The sequence below is a fragment of the Salvia hispanica genome, chromosome 3, assembly GCF_029641045.1.
Source record: "Salvia hispanica isolate PSC_SH4W2 chromosome 3, Shi_PSC_v1, whole genome shotgun sequence".
In the NCBI taxonomy this organism is placed as follows: Eukaryota; Viridiplantae; Streptophyta; class Magnoliopsida; order Lamiales; family Lamiaceae; genus Salvia; species Salvia hispanica.
In genome coordinates this window covers 30,337,391-30,353,883 of record NC_142694.1, presented here as the reverse complement: position 1 = coordinate 30,353,883, position 16,493 = coordinate 30,337,391, and the positions used below count along the sequence as shown (strand labels likewise).

Genomic DNA, 16,493 nt, shown 5'->3' with positions numbered 1-16,493 from the left:
AGGGAGTAACTAATATGGGTTTTTTCTACAAGTTAGAGTGGTTACCACCGCCATTAAATATAATTACTTTGTAATAATAAATTTGCAGACATTATTTTGATATAAATATAAGACTGAGATAACAAAGTATATTTACAAATTACAAAGTGGCATGGACTAGAAATAGTATATGAATTTTGGTTAATAATAAATATTGAAACTCGCAAACGCCTTTAACTTGGATCTTATTGTTGCTTTGTTATAGAATTCTACATTCAACTGCAAAAATTATGTATATTTCTTCCAATATTTTATAAATATTAGCCTTCGGTGCAATTTTTTGGTGAAGGTGTTAGCGGTGACGAAAGAAATTCCAATTTTATTTTATTAACTCTTTATATCATGTCTTTCACACATGCCTATCAGCCAAAGTAACCAATTTAGTTGAGCTTTATAGGTCAACCAACTCATTAAATTCCTGAGAACAGAAAATTTTCATTAAATTAAACCTTTGGAGCTTCTATTATGTCATTCCACAATGAGCAACTCCACCCTAGCTCAACCTTCAAGAGTTGTTCTTCATATATGTTTTAATGCCAACGCTAAATGTTTTTCACTGAGTCCAGAGGCGGACCCATGTATAACGAGAGTGGGGCTAAAGCCCTCAATAAAATTGTTTTGTAACTTTTTCTTTTATAAATTTTTAAAATTTATTCAAGTTTAATGCAAATTATAATGTAAAATCCCTTATAAATAATCTAAAACATCAAAAAATACTTTAAAACAAATTTAAAACCACAACCCCTATCATTGTTTATTTCTGTGTCCGCCAGTCCAACCTAGGGTTTATGTTTCTCATTTTCAGCACACGTGTGGTATATAAATGTGATATACAAATACAATCTCATAAAATAAAAACACAATACATATATTTTCATATATCAATTGACACATTTTTGCATACGTAAAAACAAGACATACATACTAGTTACGCTCACCCTGAAGAAAACAACAAGATTTGAAACAAAACACTTGCAAAATTAGACGAGACAACCCCACAATGTTATCAAAGTGTGATCTAATGCAAGCACCTTAAGAAACAAGTGCTTGTATGACTGCATCAGCTATTCCATCAGCTAATAGAAACATGTGGCCTGCGCCACGTAGCTCGTGGTAGTGAATCCATGGCAGCCGGTGGACGATCTCACGCTGCAGTATGGCAGGGACGATGCGATCCTCATCACCCTGCCACAGGTGAACTGAGCCTTCGCCTTCTGGAAAGGGGTTTCTCACCTCCGTTGGGTCAAATTCCCACTTCCCAAAGGCGAATGCCAGATCATGGTGAACAGACTCGAAGTCACCCTGCTGCCTTACCTGAGCCTGGATTGCAAATTCAAGTTATATAGCTTAAAACACTCAATCATATGTTTTGGTAATCAAATCTATACGCTCAAAGTAAACCCCTTCTCGAATGAATTAATTCACAAATGAAAATATGTTCAAGGCTGAGAACAAGGGGTGATGTATATGCTAGGAACAGTCTCGACAGAGGTGACACGATGGAATCTTCAGCAGAAGATCAGTGAGGAAAGGATGTCGACTTAGTCTTAGTATTGGCTAGAGGTAAGGAAATCAACAGAGGCATATACATGACATTTCCCAAGAGGTTTAGGTAAAACACGAAAAAGAATTTTTGGGTTTGTACAACGATGGATTTTCAGGTTCGGATATAAGCACAAGACCAATTTTTGAAAAAACTAATAGTTTGAATTTCACTTTTGCTGTTGTGTGCATTCAAGAATATAGTAACCATTACCACATACTCCTGTCGTAAAGAGAGCAACCTTGGCATTAGTTCTGCATCTTGACGAGAGAAAATTTTGGGGCTGAGACTGATAAGACTCACACCAGGAAACAGCTTTTGGGTGTTCCACCAGTAGTTAAGCCACGGTGCATAGTGAGCTACACGAAGCCCCCATTGGTCCTGAGGAAGAAGCTGCTTATATGCTTCTGCAGTGAGGTTCGAAGGAATACCTTTCCACCAATAATTCACCACTGGTGCAACCAGAGCCACTCCTGCCAACCTGCACACCGTTGTACTCAAAATTCAATTACAACGACGAAGGAACTGCTTTAGGCTTTAAAAGCCAAAAAATAAAAGAAATCGAATTTCAAGCAGTGATACGATATTACAAAACTACGAAGAAATGTACCTGTGAGGAATGTACTTGAGGCAGGTCCACACAATCTCCCCACCCAAGGATAATCCAGCAACGTAAAATTTGGATCCTAAAGCCAACTGATCAGCAAGCTCCTCGATGTCAGAAGAAATGCTTCTAAGTGTCGCGGAAGGGTTAGGATCACTCTCTCCATAACCAGGCCGATCAAACGAAACAATATAAATCCCTCGGCTTTCAACAATATCCTGTTTGTGAGGCAAAGAGATCAGCTCATACACTGCTTTTCATAACTACCAGGAAAATACAGGAAGAAGCGTTACCGGGGAGAGCCCTGCAGTTATAAGAGACATGTGCCTGCAAGCACCGAAGCCATGGACAAGCACGATCTTGTGCTTCGCATTATCCTTTTGTACCCCAAATTCGTTGTAGGCCAAGTGCCTTCCATCCTTGAGCTGTATTCTTGTAGCTGTAACCGGAGGCCCGTCTTTCGAGCCACAGATCTTCGGCGGGGGAGGCTTCGTTGCCTGATAAGCCCAACCCAAGATCCCCACAAAGAAAACCAATACAAGTTTCTTGAAAATCCCTTAAACAATTGAAAATCGAGGGCACAAATATCACACATTTGGCCTTAAAATGCAAATGAAAGTCATCTCTAGCTCTAATTTATGGATTTGATCAATTATCAGATCAGAAATAGAGCTATATATTGTAGCCTAATCAGTCAATTCCCAATATCAAAATCACCAATTTCTACGATTAGGCAACACTGAAGCTTACATATGTTATGCAAGAGCAATATAATCAACTTAATCATACGCATAAACCGTAAAAAAAACTAAATTTAGTAAACTGAAATGGGCATTTGATGAAGAAATTCGACAATCACCAAGCGAAATGCCAAACTTAAAATTGAGGCAGAAAAAAAATGAAAGCTCACCTGAACTTTTTGAAGGAGAGTTGGATTTAGGTTTGCGAGTGTGAGCTCTTGCAGAAGAAGCTGAGATTTTCCTGGTCGTTTCACTTTCATCCGCCATTGAAAAAATTGCTGGAACTTAGGAGTTGGACATGCAGAAGAAAGTATACGAAGCGATAAGATTTTGTAATTATTACTCAGTATTTTTAATTCTTGTAGTGTGGAGTACCACTGTACCAATATGGGACAATGGGAGTGGATCTCTGCTGCTGTGGAAACACAGGAGGGACTGTTGTGCCATAAAGCCATCCGCATTATTTAAAATAAAGATTATGTATGTGAAAAGTTAGATATGATAAATACAGTTCACTCTTAATAATTTGTTGAATAATGTCTTTTATTATAATACATTGTTGAGCATAATTTTTAGTAATTAAAATTTTATCGTTTAAAATTATAACTAATAGTATTATCATAAATTAATATAATATCAATAGTTTATTTAAAATAATAATTAGAGTTTGTTGATAATTTGTTTTGGACTAAAATTTTAGTGATTATTTTTGTTAGCTCATAACTTTTGGTTAAATTTTGAGTTATAATTTATGGTATTGGAAAAAAATAAATGAATACTTCATCTGTCTACGAATAAGATTCCCGTTTTTTCATTTTAGTCCGTCCGCAAATAGGAGTTCGATTCATTTATACTATAAATGCTAACATGTGTCATATTCCACTAACTCATTCCACTCACATTTCATTTAAAACTAATAAATACGAGAAAGACTCATATACCACTAACTTTTTGCACTCACTTTTCTTAACATTTATTAAACTCATGCCGAGAAGAAATGAGGTTTCCATTCGCAGACTAAGGGAACATAAAATTAATAATCACTAAATTTGAATATAAAATGAGTTTTGTAATTTGATAAATTTTTAGTGCAAAAAATGTCGCACTTGTAGGATGATACGGGATATTATGAGCTATTTTTTGGTGTGTTAAGTGGAGAGAAAAAATTTATTTTTATATTAATGGGACAGATAACTTTTTCTAAAAATAGAAATGTGATATTTCTAGTGTGACAAACTATAAAAGAAAGTGTGACATATTATATGGAATGGATGGAATACATTAATTTATGGGTCATCCGCATCCTTGTCTCAATACCGTCTCTTAACCGCCTCATCCTTTCACTATTCATGGGCCACACTGCACTTTTTACCTTATCTCTTAACTAAGAGACAACACATGCATCCTTTCATCTTTTAACCATCTCATTCCTTAACTATTCATTCAATTTTCAACAAATTCACTCAATAAAAACGCACTTCATTTATAAAAGACAAAATACAAATTAAAATCATAAAAAAAAAAAAACATAATTAAAATCTTAAAAAAAAATAAAAAAGACATAATTTAAAATACTAGAAATTAAAAATTGCACACTTAAATTATAAAAACTACTCCGCCGGTGAATCATCCCCCGAAGGCGGTGCACAAGCTAAATGGAGGCGGAATACCAAGTTGACTTGCCAGATACTCAATGCCGGCAAGATGGACTTGATATTAAGCAGGCGTCATGCGGGAAGTGTCAGCCATCGTGGATTGTGAGAGTGTAGTGTTTGTGTGTGGAAAAAAATGGTGGGGGAATTGGGTTATTTATAGATGAATGTGGGAAAAAAAGAAAAAAAAATTGCACAAAAAGGGTAAAAGAAATACGGCTGAAAAAAATGGTCAATTTTTTTTTCCAGATTTTTAAAAAAAATACTGTAATAATTAAAAATAGCCTTAAATCGATGTACACTCGCAGAGCTAGCGAGTGGGCGTCACGCCCCAATCGCTGCTCGCCACGTGGCCGACGCGCGTTGCGAGACAGCCCGCCAACCACCCCTCCCCTCGGGCTACGAGATGCGACGGAGCACCCGCATCGGCATCTCGATGCAGTCTCATCTCGCCGGGACGAGACCGAGCCCGCATCGAGACACCGATGCGATGCTCTAATACTCTTAGTTAATGCTCAACAAAGTATTACTATAAGAAATATTAGTGCAAATATTAACTTTGAATCACAGGCCAAATAAATTAAGGATACTACAACGAAAAATTGTCAGCTAAATGAAAAGGTTTTAAAGGCTATAACAATTGAAATAAAACGGTGCCATATTATGGCAAAGCAGCCCTGCTGTGTATCCACCACAGCGGATCCACTCCCATTCTAGTTTATAGTGTTACACAGCTCCTAATTTAATTAATACACATAGTTTTACCTTTTTTATTTTAAGTCACAAAGAAAATAATTCAACTTTTTATTCTTATTGAGTTACTTTATGATATGCAAATTATTTTAGCTTTCTATTCTTCCCTTCATTATTAATTTACATTAAAATTTAACTAGTGGGCGATTATAAATATATTATGTAGTTGTCGGTTTATTAAATAAAATAATGAAATGTAGTCTAGATTTGTGAGATTGTGTTAATTGGAAGGGGCGGCTGACTAAATGTTTTTCGCTGGGTCCAATCCAAAAGTTCTTGCCATTGTCACCACCCATATATGCGTGGCATACAAATGTGATGTTTATGGAGTATAATACAATCTCATGCTCTTCCCTCGTAGTTAAGTCGTCATTTTTATTGTAAAAAGATCCTTTATAGTTGAATCATTTTCATATATAATACTCCTTCCGTCCCACTTTAGGAGTCCCGATCACTTTTGCACACTCATTTTGTAAAAATTATTAAAAAATAGTTAAAGTAGAGAAATGTTAAATAAGAGAGAAAATAATATAGAGAAGATTTTAACAAAACATGTGTATAAGTGATCGGGACTCCCAAAGTGGGACGGAAGGAGTAACTTTTTACTCTCCCTTACTTTATTCTATTACTTTATTCACTTGTTACTTTATTCTCTCTGATTATTTCTCTTTCTTCCTTTTTTATCTATTTATTTAACCCACTCAACATTTCTTTTTTAAACTCTATGCCGAAAAGTTTCATCTCAACTATGAGAGAACGGAGGGAGTATACAGTACAAAACAAGACATTTTCATATATCAGTTGAGACATGATACAGCATGGCACGCATTTCTACATACGTAAAAAAAGGACAAACATACGAGTTCTAGCCATCTTGAAGAAAACAAGAATAAATATAGACTAGAGACACTAAAATTATACACAAAACAATCCCATAATGTTACCAAAATGTGATACGAATTCATGTAAACCTTATGCAAGCAGCCTAAGAAACAAGTGCTTGTATGACTGAATCAGCTATTCCATCAGCATATGGAAACATGTGGCCCGCGCCACGTACCTCATGGTAGTGAATCCATGGCAGCCGGCGGACGATCTCACGCTGCAGTATGGCAGGGACGAGGCGATCCTCATCACCCTGCCATAGGTGAACTGAGCCTTCGCCTTCTGGAAAGGGGTTTCTCACCTCTGTTGGGTCGAATTCCCACCTCCCAAAGGCAAATGCCAGATCACAGTGAAGGGACTCGAACTCACCCTGCTGCCTTACCTGTGCCTGGATTGTACATTCAAGTTATATAACTTCGAATACTCGATCACATGTTTTGGTAATCGAATCTACACACGCAAAGTAAACCCCTTCTTGAATGAATTACATTTATTTTCAGTGCTGCAAAACTCAGCATGGTATAAGATATTGACATGATTTGCTATATATAGTATAGAGGGTGAAATATGGCTAGGAAACAGTTTTGACAAAGGTGGCGGCATCTTCTGCAGAAAATCGGTGAGGAAAGGATGTCGACTTGGTTTTAGTATTGGCTAGACGATATGCATAAGGATAAAGGTAAGGATATCAGCCGAGGTAAACGCATGACGTTCCAAAGAGGCTTTGCTTCACCTAGTTCATTTAATCATGGATTTTCAGGTTTGGACAACAATGACAGTTTCAGGTTTGAAGGAGCACATTGCCACCTAGAAAATCGAGTAATATATATAGCACAAAATTGATAAGTATGCAATTAGTGGATGATTTTTCTTGTTGTGTGCATTCAAGAATACAGTAACCAACCATTACCATAATATCCTGTCGTATAGAGATAATCCTTGGTATTAGTTCTGCATCTTGACGAGAGAGAACTTTGGGGCTGTGAACGATAAGACTCAGACCAGGAAATAGCTTTTGGGTGTTCCACCAGTAGTTAAGCCACGGAGCATAGTGAGCTACACGAAGCGCCCATTGGTCCTGAGGAAGCTGCTGCTTATATGCTTCTGCAGTGAGGTTCGAAGGAATACCTTTCCACCAATAATTCACCACTGGTGCAACCAGAGCTGCTCCTGCCAACCTGCACGCCATTTTACTCAAAATTCAACTACAACGTACCTGTGAGGAATGTACTAGTACAAAACTACGAAGAAATGTACCTGTGAGGAATGTATTTGAGGCAGGTCCACACAATCTCCCCGCCCAAGGAGAATCCAGCAACGTAAAATTTGGATCCCAAAGCCAACTGATCAGCAAGCTCCTCGATGTCAGAAGAAATGCTTCTAAGTGTTGCGGAAGGGTTAGGATCACTCTCTCCATAACCAGGTCGGTCAAATGAAACAATATAAATCCCTCGGCTTTCAACAATATCCTGTTTGTGAGGCAAAGCAAAAAGAGATCAGCCCATACACTGCTTTTCATAACCATCAGGCAAATACAGAAAGAAGCATTACCGGGGAGAGCCCTGCAGTTATAGCAGAGACGTCATGCCTGCAAGTATCGAAGCCATGGACAAACACGATCTTGTGCTTCGCATTATCCTTTGGCACACCAAACTCTTTGTAGGCCAAGTGCCTTCCATCCTTGAGCTGTATTCTCGAAGATGTAACCGGAGGCCCATCTTTCGAGCCACAGATCTTCGGTGGGGGAGGCTTTGTTGCCTGATAAGCCCAAGCCAAGATTCCCACGAAGAAAACCAATAGAAGTTTCTTGAAAATCCCTTAAACAATTGAAAATTGAGGGCATAAATATCACACATCATGGCCTTAAATGCAAATGAAAGTCATCTTTAGCCCTAATTTATGGATTTGAGCAACAATCAGATCAGTTATAGCCCTAATTTCCGAGTCACACCTCTAGTTTGCTGTAATCAGTCAATTTCCAATATCAAAATCACCAATTTCTACGATTAGGCAACACTGAAGCTTACATATGCTATGCAAGAGCAATATAATCAACTAAATTATACGCATGAACCCTAAAAAACTAAATTTAGTAAACTGAAACGGGCATTTGATGAAGAAATTCGACAATCGCCAAGCGAAATGCCAATCTTAAAATTGAGGCAGAAAAAAAATGAAAGGTCACCTGAGTTTTTTGAAGGAGAGTTGGATTTAGGTTTGCGAGTGTGAGCTCTTGCAGAAGAAGCTGAGATTTTCCTGGTTGTTCCATCCGCCATTGAAAAAATTGTTGGAACTTCGGAAATGCAGAAGAAAGTAGACGAAGCGGTAAACGTTTTTAATTATTTTTAATTTATTATACTCCTCCTTATTTAATTTAATTAATACACGTAGTTTTACCTTTTTGATTTTAAGTTACAAAGAAAAATTATTGTATAGTACTTTTTATTTTATTGTGTTTCTCTATGATATGCAAATTAATTATTTTTTGAAAAATTATTATCAACGCAACGGAGATAGTGGTTTAATTATTTTTTTTTCTGTGTTCGTTTCATATTTAAATGGAACACCTTCTGTGTATTTTTTTTATTAATTACTAAGATTTTAGTTGCGTATACTAAGTTCATTATTATCAGCGTTTTTCACGTTTTCTACTTATTTATTACTTTTATCATAATTATAGTATCAAATGTTTTAGTTATAGTAATTCATCAAAGAAATTAATAAATTTAAATATAAATTATGTATGTACTAATATGGGAAAAGATAGCTCCATCCATCTCATTTAAATTATGCACTTTATTTTTTCATAAGAATCAAGAAATATATTACTAGTATTAATAAATTAATAGAGAGATTAAAGTAAGAAATAAATAGTAAATAAAATATACTAAATGATAAAGTATATGCACTTTATTTTGACATAAAAATCAAGAAATATACTATTCCGTGTTTAATAATTTAATAGTGAGATTAAAGAAAGGGACAAACCCTGAATAAAATATATAAGAGATAAGGAACGTGATCAAACGAAAAACTTTAAATATTGTACAAACCCAAAACTATAATCTGCATGGACTATTGAGACATGTCAACAGGTCACAAAAAAGTATCAATAGGAAAATGTGAACAGAATTTTAACGGTAGTGAATGATTGATGTTGTGTTGATATTGTGTTGACATTAAAATATTGAAATTTTACCCTATGTTTATATTGTATTTTGAGTTTGTACAATATATAAGTTTGCATTTTATCATCATTCTAAGAGATAAAGTATACCGGAAAAAATAGTTAATTTTTGTTAAAAGATAAAAAGAGATTTTATGCAATAATTTTTTATATGTTAAATGCATAAAAATTTAAATAGAAATAATATTGTTTTTAGTTTTAGAAATTAGTTATTTTTCGTTCAACAGTTTGAAGTTTGAACACGTACGTCTATTATATATTCGTATTTTATGTTCAATCTTTATCTATATCTATTTAAACCATTTGACTAAATAATTGGATGGTTGAAAGTTTGAATAAGCTGAATGAGACAAGCATCAAGGCGTCGTCATCTTTTGTGATAGTCAATTTAAAATCGATTATTTTGAAGAGAAATTTTTGACTAATAATAATATTATGAATATATTATTGCTGAAACTTAATTAGTTGGTAACATAATGTTTTTTAACTATTAAACCAATGTTGATAGTTTGAATCACCACGGTCACAAGTAAATATGAAACCATTATTCAAATCTTTAATACTCTCTGTCTCATTTTAGGAGTCCCGATTGAGTCGGCACAAATTTTAAGAAATGTAAAGGAAAGTTGGTGAAAAAAAATAGTGGAATGTGGGTCCTACTTTTTTATATTAGTTTTATAATAATATGTGAGTGGAAAATGGTTAATGGGATGTTAGGTCTAGTACTCCCTCCGTCCCAAGGTATTAGACCAACTTTCCTTTTTGGGATGTCCCAACATATTAGACTCATTTCCTTTTTTAGCAAAAAGCATCTATCTTATTTTATTCTCCACCTACTTTTTTCTCTCTTCTCTCCCCTACTTTTTCCCTCTCTCATACTTTACTCTCTCCACTTTAACTATTTAAATATCAATTCCTTAAATCATGTGCCCAAAAGAAGTGAGTCTAATACTCCGGGACAGAGGGAGTACTATTTATGGAATATAGCCCTTGATATGTTTGATGAAATGTGTCAGAGGGTTGCGATTGAGTCTGATTTTGGGTTTCCCGATTTAGGCAGTTTTTTCAAGCGTGCATACGAGCCTGATGTTTGTCAAAGGATTTTTATTGGTTGGAAAGATCCTTGCTGCTGCAAATCTCATGGGGAAAGAGGAACTGTGTGAGTGTAATGAATGGGTAATGCAAAAGTGAGGGAGGAGTAGTAGTGCGGTGAATAAGTTTCCGTATGTAGAATCAAGAATATCAGTTGGGAATATATGACATTGGGCTCGAACCCCTTGATTATAACGCCAACGCATTTTGGCATGCCATCACTCTCCAGGATGATCCCAACCGCGGCAGAATATGATGATCATAGGTCACTTGACATGAGGTTAGATAAACGATTCACTTTATTTGTGTTTTAAAAGCCCAATCTAGGCATGCCATCACTCTCCAGGATGATCCGAACCCACGTTTCAACGCAGCAAGCGCTAAGAGCACATAAATACGGAATCCGGTACTCCGCTACATGCACAAAGCTCTTGCATGCCTCCCTCCCTTTTGGCAGAACAGAGACCAACTCTTTGTATTATGGAGCATATTGATGAAAAGACCCCTTATGATAAGTCATTACATTGTGATGTAGCTGCAAACCTAATGTTTATATTTACGATATATTCATCATCATTAAAGAGATTAAAAATGGTAGAGACGACAAGTCCATCACAAAAATGTATTCCCTTCGTCTTGTTGGATTTTCATCCTCTTTTCACTAATTGATGAATCGGAATTTCTGCATCTCTAGGATTTTCTTCTTTCGCTAATTGATGAATCAAATCATAGATTCATTGGTATCAGAGAGACCACAACCGGATATCAGGTTCGACTCGCTCAGGTTATTCCGATTGCCTAGTTATCTTTATAGTTAGAGTAATTCTATAGCATATCGCTTCGAGTTCCGGTCCATCAACCACTAATTAAAATTTTAAATTATTTATCAAAAATTAGAAGCTATAGAAAATCTTTTTATATGAATGATTTAATTACTCTCAGTGCCCGCTTTCTTGTGATCTCATTTGATAAAGATGATCACATTTGGGAATTGCATAGTGAAGCTAGTCCTCACCTAATGTCGTGTCATATAATTCAATAATTGAAGGGTTAGATATCATAGAGAGAATGATGATGGACATTAATTTTTACGAGTATTGTATCTGAAATTTTTAGGAAGATAGTGTTCTATTTGGTATGAGAAAGAAACTTCTTATGTTAAAATTACATCTTATGAATAGATGTATGTATTGTGTTGTATTTGTGCATCTTGGATTAACACTTAGTGTTACGGTTTAAGTTGACGGTACTGTTCTATTTGATATGAGAAAGAAACTTGTAATTTCTTCATCTGCATTGTGTTATAGTACTATCTGTATATCTTATGTATGTAAAACCTTATGGAGAACATTCTTTTGATGATTGAATGTTTATCAAGTTTTATATAATTCTTGAAACAACTTTTTGATTATCTCTGTGTTCAGCTTCCTGAATAAAGAAAATGTGGTGTGAGAAAAAGCTGTGAATCTCATCCTTTACTCTGACTAGTATATGATGAGAATCTCATGAAGAAATTATAAGTACTCCATTAGTTATAAAAAAACACTGCATTGTCTAGTAATATAACACGTCTTTTAATAAAAGTTGGACAAAATGACCACAATTTATCATAGTAATTCCTTTTCAATTGTTGATAGGGGATATTATTGTTTGTTAAATAGAAAAAGGAAATATAATATTATAATAATGCTATTTGAGAAAAATTTTCCCAAAAAATAGGAAAGTTGGAAGTACATAACAAATTTTTTTTTAAATGTGAAATCTAGCTTCGACCGTAGCGAGTAGTGATGTAACCTTATTGTGAGTTTAACTTTTTTTTTCATATGTTAAGTAGTATACATCAATGAATTAGACTAAATCAATGAATGAGAGACTGCATCTAGTTTTGTATAATCAAACAACTAATAAATGTTGGATTATTTTGGTAGAACTGTATATCTTAGAAGTACTTGTTAGAAGATCTATAATGCAAGGGAGCGAGATATATATCTAAAATTGTAGGACATGGAGAGAATATATCATCAATAAGAGCTTAAACAACTTTAATTTTATACTCCAGGATGTCAAATTCTTTTTTTAGTTGTACGTGTATAAACGATGAATTTACTATAATTAATCTCAATTTTGAGATATAAATATTTATGAAATGATTTAAAGCTCATAAAGGAGATTGGACTACATATTATTTTCTAGAATAAAATAAATTATTTTGCACATGGAAAGATCATGTAGAAATATTGCTGAAATTGATGGATGATATATTGGGCTCAATTAGATTTAGGACCCAATTAAATGCCCAATAGGCCCTACCAAGATTGAAAAACTAAAGAGGCTGGACCATGAAATCAAAAATAAAAAATAAAAAATCTTTCTACCTCTTTTCAATTATACTCCAATAATAACAAAATTACATCCTACCATTTTCCAGCTAATTACACACTGGTGTTAGCCGTTTTAAAAGACATGGACAAAATTATCTTGTTTCGTCCAATGTTCACGTGTTTTAAACCGGTTGCTGCAGCCGAAAATTATCAAAAAGGATGAAATACTTGCGAAAACTCAAAGCTTGTAATTTATAGTACTAGTAGTATTTTTCAGATTGTGAAAGTGTAAAATTGACCAGAGTTCGACCACCTTTCCTGATTTATTTGACAATTTTAATTTGCGACGAACAAATAACACATTGCTAATTAATGACTTCCCACATCACAATCCCAATAGGAAATGAACTATTCTTCCTAAGTAACCAAAATCATAAAAACTACCACACCTATTTCTTGCTGGGCTTGGCGGCGGCGGAGCTAGATCCGGCGGCGGCCTTAGTGGATAGGCGTTGCTTGAGCTGGTAAAGCAGCGTTTGATTCTCTTGGTTGAGAAGCTCCGCCTTCTTCCTCAGCCTCTCATTCTCTTGCATGATGCAGTAGTTCTCCATCGATAGCTCCGAGTTCGCCTTCTCCATTCTCTCTCAAAACCTTAAATAATTTTTGAAGAAACTGTTGGCAATAGAAACTAAAACTAAAATACAACTATATAATATCAGTGTAACATGAGAACTGAAACTATTTTAATAGGGCCTCATGGGCCTTTCTTCTTATCACCAGTTGATTTTATGACGTAACCCGTGAATTTCTCTTAATTAGACACACATAGTATATCATTTTTATGGAATTAAAATAATATAAAAAAACTAGTGTTTGGGTGTGTGAGTCATCTTCAAATTTGTGGTTTCTAAAAAGATTTAGATTTACCTTTTCACTGAAACAGGAGAGGGAGTTTGTTTCTTGGTATAGTGAGGAAAAAGGAAGAGGATAGTACTAATACTATATCTAGAGAGAGAGAGAGAAATGTGTAAAGTGTAATGATGGGTGTGAAAAGGGCAGGATTTAAATGGTGCATGATGAGTTTGGAAGAAGGGGGCTAGGATGCTGCATGTGAATTATGGCGATTGCAGCAGCTGGGATACAGGGCCCAGGGCTATTTTCGTAATTTCACGCCCACTCTAAATGATGAGGATGCTTGCAATCATGGTTTGGATTGGTATATCATCATCACCCCATATCCCTACATGATTCTTTTGCTTGTGGGGGTGTCTGGTTGAACCGGAACTCAACCGACAATTTTATTTTTATTTTTAATCTTAACCGACCTTTAATTCGTAGCATAATCGGAATATAGTTTCACGTAACTTTGAACTGAAAATCGATAGAAATTGAGAAAACGTCTCAGGTAACTTTGAACAACATTGGACGAAGAGAAAGTATTTCTCTTTTATAAACTAGTGGTTATGATTCGGAATTTATGGTTATGGTTCTAAGAGAAGCGGACCAATAATTGACCCGGCAAGTGAATTCATGGTTCGAAGTTGAATCGGTAACCGGAGATTTCGATTTTGGTTCAAAATCAGTAGTTTTGACTTTTGAGTGATTTTTTCTGATTTTCCATAAAATTTTTGCAGCATTACTGATTCTACACAATTTTCCCTGTTTATTCTGATTTTTGGGCCAAAGTCGATGATTATGAATTTATGATGGCAAAGATTTTGTGCAATATTTTACTCACAATTGCAATTCTATTCTTCAACTTAAATAAACCGGAATTTATTTTCACAACAAAGTTTAGTCCAGTGGGCCTTAATCCATGGTTCGAGAAATGAAGCCCAATTTTACATAATTCGTTGCTAATAAGCTTCATTTAGGATTTTTATCCCCCAATTTAACATATTAATAATCCAAGAAATAAAATATAGTCCTAATAAGGACAGTGTATCCATTTTATATTTCATCTGTCAATATAATATAAAAAGCGAGATAAATATATTTTCTATGTCCAAAATTTCAATAAACTTTTAAGCTTTTGTATTTCCAAAAAAGACACAACATAAAAAATACGGACATGTTTCCAAACAACTTGGAATATAGTGATGAAAAACCAACAAAAACTCTTTTAATTTACTGAAAATTTGTTACTCAAATTTTTTCAGCAAACAGCAAATTAATAGTATGTGCTAATGCTATATTCAGTAAGGCCAAAGTATCCCCACAAAATCAAAATTCAAGCAATTAGTTGGAACCATACACTGAATCAAAATTTGTAATTAAAAGAACAATACTATATTGCTGAAATAGGTAAGACTTCACTTCACTTTGGGCTGGGCCCTAAAAAGATATCATGTTGTCATCATCCACTTGTTCAGTTAATGATGATTAGTGAGGACTTGTACCTTCCTTAATTAAAGGAAATAAGAATGGATTAATTAATGATTGCAATTAATGTTAAGCTTGTATCAATTGCAATCTCCATCATCCGAGTCATCACACATTTCTGCAAGTGGATATAGACTTGACATTTTTGTGCTCATGTGCATCTGTATATAGATATTTGAGTATCTAATTGTTCGATTTAAATCATTATGTAGTAGTACTTGTTTTTTTATGATCGAACGTGATGCATGCATAGTAGTATGAGATTCTTTCTCTTTGCCTATTGTATTTCTACTCGACATATATCTTTATTTTAGTGGTGTTAGTGGTGCATGTGCAGTGTTTGCAGTAATGATGTAATTCAATAAAAAAAAATAATTATATTTTAACATTAATAATGCTTCGTCCGTCCCTAAAGAGTATGAACAATTGATTCGGCGCGAGTTTTAATAAATAAGGGAAAAAGTAAGAGTAAGAGAAAGAGAAAGAAAGGGTAGTGGAATAATGTTAGTGGAGAGTCGAGTCCATATTAGTGTAAGGTATAAGTGGTTAATGGTAATGGTATAAGTTGTAAATAAAATGATTTGTAGGGGTAATATGTTGTTTGAATTTCAAAAATTAGAAAGTTCTTATTTTTCAGGAATGAACGAAAAAAGAAAATTTTCACACTATTTGGTAACGAAGGGAGTATTCAAGTTTAAATCATCTTTGTTAAAATAAATCATTATATTTTAGTAATGTGTAGCATTCATTTGGCTCGGAGTGAAAGGAAAGTTCGGACATCAGACACACACACGCACCCATATATATACCAAGACAGCATAAAAAAGTTTTATCTCTTCACAAACTCTCAGTTAGGTTTAAATTCTTGACACGGAATCTTATCCGAATATACACTATAACCCAAAATATGGAATCCGGATAGTACGAATATACACTATAATTTCAACAGCTATACATCAAAATCAGATGTCCCTTCCAAGAAAATTCGAGAGACAAACAATAAAGAGGTGAGTTGCTTCATACAAATTGTATTATTGCAGGCCTACCAACATCTTCGAAATTAAGAATCGACTAAACACCATGTGAAAACACAACCACGGCCAAAAAAAGAAAATTAATTATTTATTATAAAGTATTTTTATTTTACTATCAAATAATTAAAAGAATTATAAAAAATCCATATGCCCCATGTAACGTGGCCAAACATTTCTAGGACAGCTGGCGATTAACATTATATATCCCACATATGAAAAACGTGTGTCCTCGTGTGTCCTCCATTAGTGATGTGATTAATC

At 34.6% G+C, this 16,493-nt stretch overlaps 2 protein-coding genes across 3 annotated transcripts; both read right to left on the bottom strand.

Annotated features, from left to right (window-relative positions):
• Window positions 1–886: 886 nt before the first annotated feature.
• Window positions 887–3,335, bottom strand: LOC125214961 (uncharacterized). Of its 2 annotated transcripts, none has more exons than XM_048116223.2 (5): window positions 3,097–3,335; window positions 2,480–2,742; window positions 2,193–2,404; window positions 1,796–2,063; window positions 887–1,359 (listed from the first exon to the last, which is right to left on the bottom strand). In XM_048116223.2, the coding sequence occupies exons 1-5, from the start codon at window positions 3,191–3,193 to the stop codon at window positions 1,072–1,074; spliced, it is 1,128 nt and encodes a 375-aa protein (XP_047972180.2). In that variant the 5' UTR covers window positions 3,194–3,335; the 3' UTR covers window positions 887–1,071. The 2 variants fall into 2 exon arrangements, with proteins under 2 accessions (XP_047972180.2, XP_047972181.2); XM_048116224.2 differs by having other exon boundaries at window positions 2,480–2,683; window positions 3,097–3,319.
• A 2,762-nt stretch (window positions 3,336–6,097) lies between these two features.
• On the bottom strand, window positions 6,098–8,559 carry LOC125214963 (uncharacterized). Its single transcript, XM_048116226.2, has 5 exons — window positions 8,402–8,559; window positions 7,768–8,033; window positions 7,474–7,685; window positions 7,127–7,394; window positions 6,098–6,604 (listed from the first exon to the last, which is right to left on the bottom strand). The coding sequence occupies exons 1-5, from the start codon at window positions 8,490–8,492 to the stop codon at window positions 6,317–6,319; spliced, it is 1,125 nt and encodes a 374-aa protein (XP_047972183.1). The 5' UTR covers window positions 8,493–8,559; the 3' UTR covers window positions 6,098–6,316.
• Between the last annotated feature and the right edge of the window lie 7,934 nt (window positions 8,560–16,493).